This window comes from Taudactylus pleione, unplaced genomic scaffold (genome assembly GCF_031769625.1).
Source record: "Taudactylus pleione unplaced genomic scaffold, aTauple2 ptg000585l, whole genome shotgun sequence".
In the NCBI taxonomy this organism is placed as follows: Eukaryota; Metazoa; Chordata; class Amphibia; order Anura; family Myobatrachidae; genus Taudactylus; species Taudactylus pleione.
The window spans coordinates 3,154,790-3,168,772 of NW_028284987.1; the positions used below are offsets into that span (position 1 = coordinate 3,154,790).

The 13,983-nt window shown below is 45.2% G+C and overlaps 1 protein-coding gene across 1 annotated transcript in view; it reads left to right on the forward strand.

The window, feature by feature from the left end:
* P2RX5 (purinergic receptor P2X 5) overlaps positions 1 to 13,983 on the forward strand; it is a 170,671-nt gene that overhangs the window by 109,770 nt on the left and 46,918 nt on the right. The window contains exon 4 of the mRNA XM_088453673.1: positions 4,411 to 4,486. Coding sequence (XP_088309799.1) covers positions 4,411 to 4,486 — 76 coding nt within the window. The remainder of the gene's footprint in view (positions 1 to 4,410; positions 4,487 to 13,983) is intronic.

Here is a 13,983-nt window from a genome sequence, read left to right on the forward strand (position 1 = left end):
AAAAAGACTGAAAGGACGACGCATCATATCTTCAAGAGATAAAGTGGAGAAGTTGCCCAAAGCAACCAATCAGCTTCTAGCTGTCATTTATCTAGCACAGTCAATAAGATTACAGTTAGAAGCTGATTGGTTGCTATGGACAACTTCTCCACTTTATCTCTCCAAGGCTTGATACATCTCCTCCTAAATAAGTGATACAGCACTCTCACACTAAGGGGTATATTTACTAAAGTGCGGTTTTAGATGTGGATATGTGTCAGATTGCGGCCTAGGATCGGCCGTTACTCACCCCAGCACCGGCTTCCCCTGGTCGCTCGTGTGGTCAGATGCCAGGTGCGGCGGAGGGTGACGCGCTGAGTATTATTCTTAGAGCCATGTAGACTGCCTTGAGCTGTGCTGTGCCTTGGTTACTGCGGTCGCCGTCATGGATGCAGCCATGACAGTTTGCATCACCTGACTACCCTGTACCCAATGGTAGCATGGTGGTGGTCAGCTGATGCTATCCACTAATGATCTGCTACTGCAGGGTATAAAGCCGGCCTCCGGACAGCAGGAAGTTGCCTGTGCAACGTTGTCGCTTCTGAGTGTATTCTTGCTGTTACCTCGTTCCAGGTTCCTCTGTGATTCCCTGTGATACCAGTGTCAGATCTTTGTGCAACAGTGCGTCCAGAACATCTAGCCTGTGTGCCAACTATACCAACTCCTTGTGCAACAGTGCGTTATCATCTTGCCTGTGTGCGTTACAAATACCGGATTCCGACACAGCATTGCGTCAAGGATCCCCTTCTAGTGTACAAGTTATAGCGTCTGTTGTGACGGAGTTTTGCATCAAAGCTCCTCTCCAGTGTACATCTCTCAAGTGATCTCCTTGTCATCACAGGACACCTAGCACTACCAGCATTCTAGTACTAGTATCAATCTCCTGTATAGGTGCTTCTTGTTAGAAGTATATCTACTGGGCCATTTATATCGGTCTCTATTCCCACGGTATCAGACACCTGCCAGTTGGGTGCAGCTTAAACCCATATCCCGATTGGTGGGGTCACTGGTGAACACCTCCCTGCTGGTTAGACTCCGTGCCTTGGACTGGTCTCGTCAACGTCTGACATCCGTGGATGAGGAAATCATATATACAGGCCCCATGCCTCCGGTTTCTCCCTCAACCCGGAACTTCAGCTTTCACTCCCTCCAAAGGGAAATTCTCCATGGCGGACGTGACAACATGTTGCCCATAGCAACCAATCAGATTGTACTTATTTATCTAGCACCTTCTAGAAAATAATAGCTAGAAGCTGATTGGTTGCTATGGGCATCATCTCCACTTCTAAAACCTGCACTTTAGTAAATATATCTCTAAGGGCTCTATTTATTAACATTATTTTTACTAAAATAAAGTGAAAAAGGGTGTTTTCACACCCTTTTCACATTATTTTAGTTTCACCTGTAGTTATTACAGGGCAATTGGAGTAGAATTAGTAAAATTCTACTCCAACCCCTAAGTATCACTTATTTTTAGTAAAGCAGATCGCATTTCCCATAATTGTAATGGGAAATGTGATCCGACCATAGTTACTAAAAATAAATTGTAAAAAAATACCGGGGGAAGCCCTGTGATAATAATGCCACCTGGAGGTGGCGTTATCCAGGGTCTCCCCCGGTTACCGGGCTCCCACTCTGCTCTAACGGGGAGAGCAGAGCCCGGAGCCGGTACCAGTAATCAGCTGTGTAGTCTAAACAGACCGCAAGCTGATTACTGTAAAAAAAATAAAAAAAAATTGAAACATTTTTTTTTACTTACCTGAATCCAGGGACCGGTGATCGGGCCTCCGGTGATGGCTCCTCTCCGGTCAGCTGGTCTCCCATAGTGCCCTGCTGCCCGGTCATCAGGTGATCGGGTCCCAGTGCAGTATGGGAGATCACCTGATCGGGAAGCCCGGAGAAGATCACCGGAGGCAAGGAGGATGCAGGTAAGTGTAATGGGGGGAGGGGGGGTGGCGGGGGTCCGCAATCGCCGGGAGCGGAGCTTAGCGTCAGTGGGGGGTAGCAGCGACGGTGGGTCGGCGCATGCGCGGGCTCTTAGTCGCGGTATTTTTTCCGAAAATACCTCAACTAGAGTGCGGATGGGATCCGCAGGGACAGAGCTTTATCGCAAGCTCTGTCCCTGCAAGGGATTTATAGTAAATCCCTGTGATATTGCCTGAATTCGCAATGCGAATTCACTCGGTAATATCACACTACAATCCGCATTCAATATGCGGATTGTAGTAAATAGAGCCCTTTGTGAGAACAGTTACTGCAACCACAGAGAGGTACAAATCAGAATAATGGACATTCAAAAAGCACCAGAAGATTCAGTATTGAGCCATTATGTATATATATTTTTTAACTCCTCTGTCAAACTTCCCCATTCATAATGTAGATACAGGGGGCGATTGTGAGTCAGAGACATCTGTAAAAAATGAACGCATATTCCAATTTTGAGCTTACTGCATCTGAATCACAAAACATGGTGTTCACATGTGCTGCATGATGTGTCTGAAGTTGCAAGTAGGTGCATGTGTGCCTCAACTTGTGCGAAATTAGAACATAAATTAGGCGAGTATCAAGAAGCACCAAGTGGTTGTTTCTGATGGGAGTGTGTTGGGTGTGTATATACATCTCTGTGCAATTCTGAGCATACTTTCCTACTCTCCCGGGAACTGAATGGAGGGTCCTGAAACTCGTGTGGCGCTCCAAGTCCCCTGGAAAGGTGGACAAGTCTCCCAGGTCACGGCTGCCTACTTTCCCAGTGAAGTGGGCGGCACAGGCGGTCAATGACGCAATTCACGTTGAATCATTTCATCATGGCTCCGCCCCCCACTTCACAATCCTGGTAATCGTGGCATTGCATAACACCACCCACATGGCCGACCTACTGTAGCTGCCTCCTCCCAGAAGAGGCAGAAAAAAATTGGCAAGTATGACTCTGAGTCATGGGTATGGGGTAGGGAAGCCTGTGTCTGACGTATCTCTTGCACCTAGTATTTGGCTGGTGCAAGCACCTATACTAATGATGACGTCTGCGGACGTTAGAACAATTGGCGGGATAGAAAAATTGAACTTTTGTGACTTAGTTTTGCGGATTGTTGCATTGGCATATGAAAGTGAGTACAATGGTGCAACAGTGTAGTATGACCTAAGATTATTGCTATGTGCCAAGGTCTGTAGGAGTAGATCCCAGGGAAAATGGCAGAAAACATCAGCGAAGTGATGCAAGGAGAAAGCCATACAGAGTTTATCAGGAATCCATCCATTTATTACACTCACAAAGGTTATTTTTCCTTAGTTCAGACTCTGGATGCATTTAGATGAGATGAACATGTGGAAGTTGTCCTTAGAACTGTTTTCCCTTATCAGTGACCCAAAAGGAAATATGGGATGAATTTTACGGTCTCAGTTGTTCCTTCTTAACTTCTGAATTTTTGATGCCCTTTTCATGGGGCAGCTATCCTTCAGCACCAGATCACCACAAGCTCCCCCCCCCCCACTCCTATTAAGGTACAATATTATATTTTGCATGAACTGGCCACTACAAATTGCATAGTGTTATCACTTTGGTTAGCGTTTGACCAAACTGCTACATGCTTGATGCTTGTTTGTTCCCATGGTCAGGGCCGGATTGAGGGCCACATGGGCCTGGAGCTGAAAATGACCAAGGGCCTATTATGAGAAGCAGAGGAGGCATGACCAGTGCTGTGTGGGTGTGTCCTGTGCCATTTGGATGTGTACCCCCTATACTCTCAGCCCCAATGTCTCCCTAAATATGTAAAGGAAAAAAAATATATTCATTTTGTGAGGTAAAAAGAAATACAATTTTACTACTTATGATTTATGGCTGACCGTGTGGAGAGCAGATGGCCAGTCAACATCATGTTGTCATGACAATGGGCCTATTTTTATGTGGAGGCCTGGAGCTGTAGCTCCATCCGCCCCATTGTTAATCTGGCCCTGCCCATGGTGTCTAAGTTTTCCTCTGGGTACTCTGATTTTCTGCCATATTTCAAAGACTTAGGAGGTTTAGGATGTAAGATTATTTGAGGTCGGAAATTATAGACCTTATTAAGATTCTCTGCACAGATACTGTATATGGAGTATGCTGGCATTATAAATAAGAGGAAGAACAAAACACACACTCTAAGCTCTAAGAATATTGACAATCAAAATAATTTTGATAAACTCTACAATTGGGAGCCTCCCACGACTTCCGGCAGGGTAGGCATGTATGGTATGTAGTTATACGCAACTGAGGTCTAAGAAATGGCCCTAAAGATAGATAAACACACCCGTAGCATTGCTTTATAATTTAACCTCTATCAAGGATCTGCACTAAATAAATTAATGAAATCATTTTCTATATTTGTATTTCTGCAGAGTTTTGGAATCCCTGATGCAGCATGTTTAAAGAACAGTGACTGTCCGGAGGGTGAACCAGTCGTTGCTGGCAATGGTATAACCTGATCATATTTATAGACCTCTGGATAATGTGCTGGCATTGTCTCTTGTTCACTGCATAAATTACATTGCTTAAAGTAGAAAAGTCATAAGTCTGTAGAGGAAATTGCATTCATTAATTGAAGGTGAAGCAGAGAATATGACAAAATAAAGTATAGCATAAAAAGAAGCAAACCCAAAAATACAGTTGAGCGCTTACACTGACTATAACTCATAGTAGAGATAGTTATTGAACATGTCAGACTATGAATATATAGAGAACATCCTGGGGTGACTTTTTGTATTTATATCTTAAGGGAGGTATTCAATTAGCCACGACAAAACAAAAAGTTATCGCCGGAGAAGTTTTCACCCTATTCGCCAGTTTTGGTGCGACCTTTCGCTTACTTTCTTAATGCACGCTCCTGTTTTTAACCCTGTCCAATTACAATATGCAGAATTGCGCATGGCGGAACTAGCAAAAAGTACAGCACATTTTGGGGAATTCAGTCTGCACCCCATAAAAGCCTAACTGACATAGGAAATCAATATACAGTAGAAGTGTATTAAAATCCCTAATAAAAGTATTTTGGGTTCTTAAACTGTGTCAAATGGCTGTTGAATGCAAATTTGCATAAGTGTTCAAAAATTATAAGAAAGCAATATTTTGGGAGAAAATAATTGCTGCAGTTAAATAAATACATTAAAATGGCTGCTAATTTATTTTTGTGTCTATAAAGTGCAGTTTACATTTTTTTTTAAAAAACACCTGGTGCAGACACCTGCAATCCTAAAAACACATGTCCCATACGGCACCCCAAAATACCTGACCCACTACTTTAAATCCATTTTCCAACACTTTTTACATTTTCACCCCAAAAATGACGTCATTATTAGTGGGAATTAAGCTAATTAAAAAATTATTTTTGCCTAATTTGCCATTAGGGGTGTGTCCAAAGGGTTCTGAACCAAGACTCTCATTCAGAGGCGCTCGCAAAATGCGAGCGGTCGCTCTGAATGTGGGCGGCCACATGGGTTTTGAAGTGCGACCTCCTGGTCGCTAGCTAAGCTGTGGGTTGATGGTCGCGATGGTCAAGACCATCGCGACCATCGGGGCTTGCGACGAGACCCTGAGGTTGGGTCTCGGCAACCGCAAGCCCCAGAGTGCTTCCTGCTATGATCGAGCAGGAAGCTCCCCACTGACATCACTGCTGATGTCAGTGCGGCCGCCCACAAAACGGCAGGCGTTCCTTAAGGAACGCCTCCCTTTGTGAAACCACCCCCACCACGCCTACAAAACAGGGCAAGCTGTCGATCAATATCAACACCCGCCCCTTTTGTAGTGAGCTCCGGAGCGAGAGAATTTCTCTCTCGCTCCCTGGCTTGCGCATGCGCAGTGTGGCCGCTGCGCGCGCAGTGCCTAAACATCGACCCGCTTGCGAGCGCTCAGCGCTTGCGAACGGGTCTGAATGAGGTCCTAAGTTCCCACATTTTTTTCCCAAAAATAGGGATTTTGCTAATTTTTTCACCTGCTCTGAGATGGTGAAAACTTTTCGCCGGTTTCTGTCTATGAAGTTTTCACTCATGCAAACACTTTGGGAATTGGATACGGTGATACGCACTTATGTGCAAAAAGTTCGCATCTGCGAACGCTTTTCGCCAAACGTGACTTTTCGCATCTAATTGAATATAGCCTTAAGTCTCTTGGTTCTGCAGCTGAACAGATAAATATTGATTTATTTTGTCAATCATAAGCTCCGTGCACATGGAGCGACAAAACGATCAGATGAATGTTGGGAGACACCTAACTGTCACTTTACAGGCTGTGGGGTCTATTTAATAAAACTCCACATACCGTGAAGTTAATGCCGCTCCTGTTTCACCTGCTAGGTGCCGGCTACTGCAGCTGTTACTAAAAATAGACCTGCCAAGGAGAGTGAACGCTAAAGCCGGGTGCACACTGGAGCAATGTCGGGCCGATATGCTGTTTCGTTACGACATATCGCCTACATTGCTCAGTGTGTACAGATGATTGTGCGCTGCCGCAGTCGCTAGCTACAGTCGCCAGGTTTGACATGCTCCACATCAAACCTAGCGACATCGTTAGCAGCCAGTGCATTGTTAATGAATGACGAAACGGCAATCGTTCTGTTGTTCATTAAAGTCGTCCAGTGTGGACCCACAATCACTTTTCACGGGCATTCACCCCCTCGGCGGTAACAGCTGAGACCCCTTTCCCCTGACAGCCTGTGTATGACTCATCATCTCCCGGCGGCAGCTGCAGCAGTGACTTTTTTTATTTATTTATTTTTTTGTAAAAACTTTATCAACAAACTTGAAAAATGACAACAAGCACCAGATAGGAGAAGCAGATGCCGGCAGCTACAGGCGGCAAAGCCAGCGCTGGAGAAGACACCCGGCGGCAAGTGCCCTCTCCCCTTAGTAACACCTGGGACACTTAGCGCTGCCATAGGTGTTTATGGCAGTGCTAAGTATGGGTGATCGGGTTCGGATTTCTGAAATCCGAACCCCCCCGAGCCCCTCGATCCAAGGCCGATCCGAGTCAGGCTCGACTTTTCCCGCCTGACTCGGATCTGAAATCGAGGCAAAACGTCATCATCCCGCCTTCCGGGTCTCGCAGGTTTTGGATCCTATATAAGGTACCCGCGTCGGCGCCATTTTCTCACTTGGCTGTGGACAGTGAAGAGGGAGGGTGGGAGTTAGGGCTGGCTGGGCTGTGTAGTGTAGTGTAGTGTAGTGCAGAGTAGTGTTGTGCTGTACTGCGCTGTGCTGCTGTTGTCCATAGGTTCTGTGTCCACTACTTCAAAGTCCATAGGGGCTGGCTGGACTGTGTTGTGCAGTCAGTTGTCCATAGGGGCTGTGTCCACTCCAAAGTCCTGTGCAGTGTCCCAGTCCTAAAGGGGTGCTGTAGTGTTGTCCAGGGGGTGCTCTGTCCGTCAGGGGTGCTCCCCCCAAGTGCTAAAAAAAAAATATTTTTTCTGTGTTTGTGAATTGTGTGCGCAGTAGCCGCACGTGCATCAACAAAGTAGTGCCAAGCGTGCGCCTGTGTCATAAGTAAAGGGCCGGCTGGCTTGACTGTTAAAGGGTGCTGTAACCCCCAAAGTACACTCCAAACCAAATAAAAAAATATTTTCTGTGTTTGTGAATTGTGTGCGCAGTAGCCGCACGTGCATCAACAAAGTAGTGCCAAGCGTGCGCCTGTGTCATAAGTAAAGGGCCGGCTGGCTTGACCGTTAAAGGGTGCTGTAACCCCCAAAGTACATTCCAAACCAAATAAAAAAATATTTTCTGTGTTTGTGAATTGTGTGCGCAGTAGCCGCACGTGCATCAACAAAGTAGTGCCAAGCGTGCGCCTGTGTCATAAGTCAAGGGCCAGTTTGGACATCTGGTCCGGACTGAAGGACGTGCCAACAATTTCTGACAAGTCTACTGTCACTGCATATGATACTGTCCTCAAAGCAGCAGCGACAAGCGTGCGTCTGTCTGTTAAAGGGTGGTGTAACCCTCAATGTGCGCTCCACAAACAATAAAAAAATTCTTCTTTTTTTTTCTGTCTTTGTGAATTGTGTGGGCTGTAGCCGCACTTGCATCCTCAAAGCAGCAGCGACAAGCGTGCGTCTGTCTGTTAAAGGATTACATCGGTGACAGCATCCAAGTAGGCATGTCAGACAGTCCATACCTGTACTGGCAGGAAAAAGAAGCAATTTGGAGGTCCCTGTACAAACTGGCTCTATTTTACCTGAGTTGCCCCCCCTCCAGTGTGTACTGCGAAAGAGTGTTTAGTGCAGCCGGGAACCTTGTCAGCGAAAGGCGTAGGAGGTTGCTTCCACAAAATGTGGAGAAGATGATGTTCATAAAATGAATTATCAACTCTTCCAGGGAAACCAGCCTCCAGAACGTACAGAGGGACCTGTGGTTGTGGATTCCAGCGGGGACGAATTAATACTCTGTGAGGATGAGGATGTACACAACACTGAAGAGGATGAGGAGGATGAGGACGACATCTTGCCTCCGTAGAGCCAGTTTGTGCAGGGACAGATTAATTGCCAGCTTGTTTTGTGGGGGCCCAAACGAACCAATCATTTCAGCCACAGTCGTGTGGCAGACCCTGGCGCTGAAATGTTTGGTTTGTTAAAGTGTGCATGTCCTGTTTATACATCATAAGGATGGGTGGGAGGGCCCAAGGACAATTCCATCTTGCACCTCTTTTTTTTCTTTGAATTATGTACTGTTTGGGGCCTAGTTTTTCAAACTGCCATCCTGTCTGCCACTGCAGTGTCACTCCTAGATGGACCACGTGTTTGTGCCGCCCACTCGTATCTCTTAGCATAGTCATCCAGCTACCTCGGTGCAACCTTTTGGATATAAAAACACTATTGTGAGGTGTTCAGAATAGACTGGAAATGAGTGGAAATTAAGGTTATTGAGGTTAATAATAGCATAGGAGCAGAAAAACACACAAATTCTGTGATTTTAGCTGTTTTATGCTTTTTAAAAAAAAAATACAGATCCAAAACACAAAACCCAGAACCCAAAACACGGAAGGGTGGTTTTGGCAAAACCAATCCAGATCCAAAACACGAAGAAAGATCCAGATCCAAAACCAAAACACGAAAAGTGGCCGGTGCACACCCCTAGTGCTAAGTGACCCAGGTGCAGTGGCATATTGTAGCCTGCACTTAGCACTGGCAGGCTGCAGGCAGAGAAAATCTATTTAGTGCATACTGAGAAGCGGGATGTAAAGGGATGTTCTCTGCCTTTAGCGCCTCTAACCCCTTATCTCCCCTTAGTACATAGACCCCTGTGTCAGTTAGAAGCTGATTGGTTGGCATTCTATCTTTCTAAACTTTATCTGTATCCAAGCTTTGACAAACCTCCCCCTTATTGGTCATCTCACTCATCCTTTCCTAATTACCTGCTCAGTAGCTTCACAAATCTCCCAGTTTTCAACTGGGAATACAACAAGTAGAATGTTGGAGCCCCGAGAAAAATGACTGCATAGAGGAGCCCATGGATGACCCATGGTAATGTACCTGGTAGTGTAGCTTTAAGGAAATGTTCGTTCTGCAAATAATTTGTATTGGTCCTCTATTTCTGCCCTTGCCGCATCTTAGATCAATGGGTTTCACTTATGAAAACAATCCTTAACTTAAGCAATATAAACTAACTCCATTGTTATGTTTTTCTATTAATGTCACAGTAGATCATATAGCAATCAATAGGTGTATTGCATTAGAAGTAATGGTAGCTTGCTCTGGTGTGTTTATGACGTCAAAGACGTTACAAGGTCAAATAAGAGTATTGGATTACTATATATTTTTCTATTTATTTATTAATATTGTATTTTGAAGCAACTTAACATTATATAGTACCTTACTGAACATCATTTCAATGGGCCTAAGAGAGACAATTACACTTGTTATAATAATATATACTTTTTCATGTATTTATATGTATGTATTTAAGTTGATAAAAGTTGATTTTTGGGCACAAATTTACATACAGCACAAGCTAAGCTACAGTATGTACACCCCTGACTAACTCGCCGAGTGCATACACACTTACCAATCATTCAGCCAATGTGTCTGCATTGATATCACAACTGGGAGGACATTTAAAATTACCCACACAGTCATATCTAATGCAGGAAAAGATCAGTAATCAGTATTTTTAGTGCTTAGACTGTGCTTCTGCATTTTCCCCTTTTTCTGCATTAGAACTACAGGTCTCAGCATGGTAGCACCTTTTATTATGTTTAAATTAGGATGTGCAGCCCAGCCCCCCCCCCCCCTTTTTTCCTATGTATGTGTGTATTTAATGTATACTTGAAGGTGAAACCCCTTCTCCTGGGCTAGCACTCCCTGCACCTGCCTCAGGTGATTTTAATTAGTATAGGTCCTTTGTATTGCAGTACACACATTTAATGGGCACTATGAAAGGTGTCCTAGATAAATTTATACAATGTGTCAGTATTAGGGATGTCAGGGACCCACCTGATGAGGTCACCGTGAAGTGGTAGGTGGGCAAAACAAACATGTTAGTTAATTAATTGTTGGAGTGGAATGAGATTGAAATGCCGGTGGCAGGTGCTCGACAGAGATGCAATCGGGAAACCGGCTGACGTGATCCCGACAGCTGGCTTCCCGACTGCTGTATCCCGGCGTGGGTTAAATGACAGGCGTCTATATCTACACGCCTGTCATTTTCCCGACGCCGGGAGACAGGTGCCCGGCATCCCGATCAAATGGATGCCGGGCGCCGCGGGGGGGGGGGAGGTTTAGGTTTAGCGCACCCAGGGGGGCCTTAGGGTTAGGCACCCCCCCCGGGAGGGTTAGGGTTAGGCTAGGGGGAGGGAGGATTAGGGTTAGGCACCCCCCCGGGGGACTTAGGTTTAGGCAGCGGGGAAGGGGGGTTAGGGTTAGGCACTTACAGGGGGGGGTTAGGGTTAAGCACTTGGGGGGGAGGTTAGGGTTAGGCACCCCTAAGGAGGGTTAGGGTTAGGGGGATTAGGTTAGTTTTTACTTACCTGAGGATGATCGGGATTTCCAGCGCTGTCGGGCTGCCGCTGCCGGGATCTGTTCAACTGTCGGGCTGCCGCGAATCGAACCGCGGGCCATGTGGCCGGCGGTATTTCATACCGATTCTACTCGACAGGATGAAAATCCAGACAGAGGCAGGTAAGTATCCTAACCTCCCCTGTCCCCCCCTAACCCTAACCTTGACCCACCCGTATTGATTCCTAACCCTCCCTTAGTGGTGCCTAACCCTAACCTCTCCCTCTAGTGCCCAACCCTAACCTCCCTTACCGCTCCCCAAACCTATCCCTCCCAGGGGGGTGCCTAACCCTGACCTCCCCTAGGGGTGCCTAACCCTATCCTCTCCCTCTCAAAACCTAACGCTAACCCCGCTAAGTGCCCTAAACCTAACCCTTTCCCCCGCGGCTAACAGGATGGGCGCCCCGGACTTACCCTATTTGGGCACGCGTCGTCCTGGATTCCGGCGTCGGGATTATGATAGGCGTCGGTATTTCGCCTATCATGAATCCCTAGGCAGCATTTTATTATATATATTTTGATCATCAGTATTCTTAGTGCTTAGAGTGTGCATCCGCTTTTTTCTGCATTAAAACTACAGGTCTCAGCATGGTAGCACCTCTTATTATGTTTAAATTAGGATGTGCAGCCCAGCCCCCCCCCCCCCTGTGCCATTATATTTGCAAGAGATATCGACATCAGCTGTGTTGCAGGGCAGATGCGATATGTCTATGTAGGATGTTGTACACAGACACATCGTATGTACACACCCACTGATACGCTACAGAAATATTGCCTGTTCAATGTAATGGACAATATATCTGTCAGTTTGTACTCAGCATTAGTGTACTGCACTATACAGCTGTCCACCATCGTGACCATTGACCATAGATGGTCGCAATGATCGCAGCCTGCGATCTCCGTCGTAGTGCTGGGAACGCAAATGCAGCAGGAGGTGTCATACACCTCTTGCTGCATTCGCATAATAGCGCGCAGCTTTTGGAATTGCGATCCTTGCTGAATCACCCCTTCAGAGTTAAGACCAGTAAAAGATCCTTCCTATTACGCTGTATTTGCAAGTTGCAACATAGTCCTATTCGCCTCCCATGCTAATTGATTGCAAGCATCAGAATGATGATACCTATCACCAATAGTCTATCCTGCAATAATTTTTTTTTTATTAAATCACTTTATTATTCGAGCATCACACAAAATTACAACCATCGATCATGATATGTCAAGTATACTGAAGAAAAATGGAAAAACACATGTTCATAATCGTATACAGTAATATACATAACTGTAGTCATCTACATGGCTAATGCGCCCAGTGTCACTGGTACAATAGCAAGTACATATCAAATACAGTAACAGTTCCAGGAACATATCCCAATAGAGCCCTTGTTGGAGACAGGAGGAGCCAGAGACCCAAAAGGAGTAATGAGATATCAAGAAACTAGCTATCCAATATTATTATGGATCTAAAAACAATCTGGTTTCGTACCATTCTGTATTTCTAAGGGAACGTCTAATCCGACCCTACAAATCTGATGGGAGCAGGCTCGGACTGGGCCACCGGGGATTCGGGGAATTCCCTGGTGGGCCCGAATGATATATGCCCACGCCCTCTACTGGTGGAGGGCAGGGATTAGTGTATGTCATGGTCCCCCATGACATGAGGGCTTTGTGGGTAGGTCTCATGCCATGTGGGGAAGTCTGAGGTATATTTGAGGGCTTTAACCTTTTTATATATTACACTTAACCTGACATTCTGATGGGACCCAGAAACAGTGCTATAAGATGCCAAAGTTTGAAAGTGATGGGTCACTGGCACTCACATATTTTTTGACTCAGCGCTATCATTTATATATATATATCTCCAAAAGATTAGAGGGCTTTACTCCATATTTGAAAAAAAGCAAAAAATTCTTTATATTGATTGTTCATCACTTTACAATACTTTTTCATCATTATCTTCCAAGTGTATTAAAGCAAATTCATGCACAAAAAATAGTCACAGTATTCCAGGAATACTGTGACTATTTTTTGTGCATGAACTTCCTTTAATACACTTGGATGATAAAGTGTGCTATAACTGAGTGGTGATGAAAAAGTATTGTAAAGTGATGAACAATCAATATAAAGATTTTTTTGCATTTTTTCAAATAAGGAGTAGATCCCTCTAATCTTTTGGATTTGTGGATGGCAGGATAATGACTGCATTGGAGGTGGCATCTTCTGTGATGAGGAAATGACTGGTTGTGCACTTGCTTATTTCTCTCTCTCTCTCACTCTCTCTAAAAATTGATTATGTCCACAACCCTCCCCCTCCCCCCCATCCCCTGCTGCCAAGTCGTTTCACTCCTCTCTGGTTGGATGGCCACAACCCCTTAGTAGACCCCTGTGGGTGCATTCACCTGGTGGGTCCTTCATTCCCCAGTCTGACCCTGGCTGGGAGAATAGAAATATAACTTTCCCAGGACTCCAAAAATTTTGAAACTAATTTCTCTTTATCTAAGGTCATCTCCAACCAGTCCATTTGAAAAATGTGGTGTAACTTCCCTTTAAACAAGTTCAAAGAAAGTGGGAGGGGAAAAATCCATGCTTGTAACATAGATTTGTGGGCTTCTGCGCTGACTGCCAGCAGTAGCTTTCTACAAGCTCTGGAAACCTTCCTGCAATCATTTTACAAAGTTGTCTCCCAAGGATCTCAGTCTGATTAGAGCTACCTCCTCCATTGTCAGTTATCATGCTGGTAGTATGATGACTGCAGGGGGAAGAGAATGTTATTGGTCTTACATTATGCTGTATTCAGTTTTTGAGGGGCAGGTGACTGTTAGAAAGACAAGTGGAAAAGGACCATGCAGCTAGTACAAATATTACAGGAAGAAGAGCAGGTGACTGCGATTACATTGCACCCTATGCTGTATTTAATGAGCAGGTGGTTGTCAGAAAGATA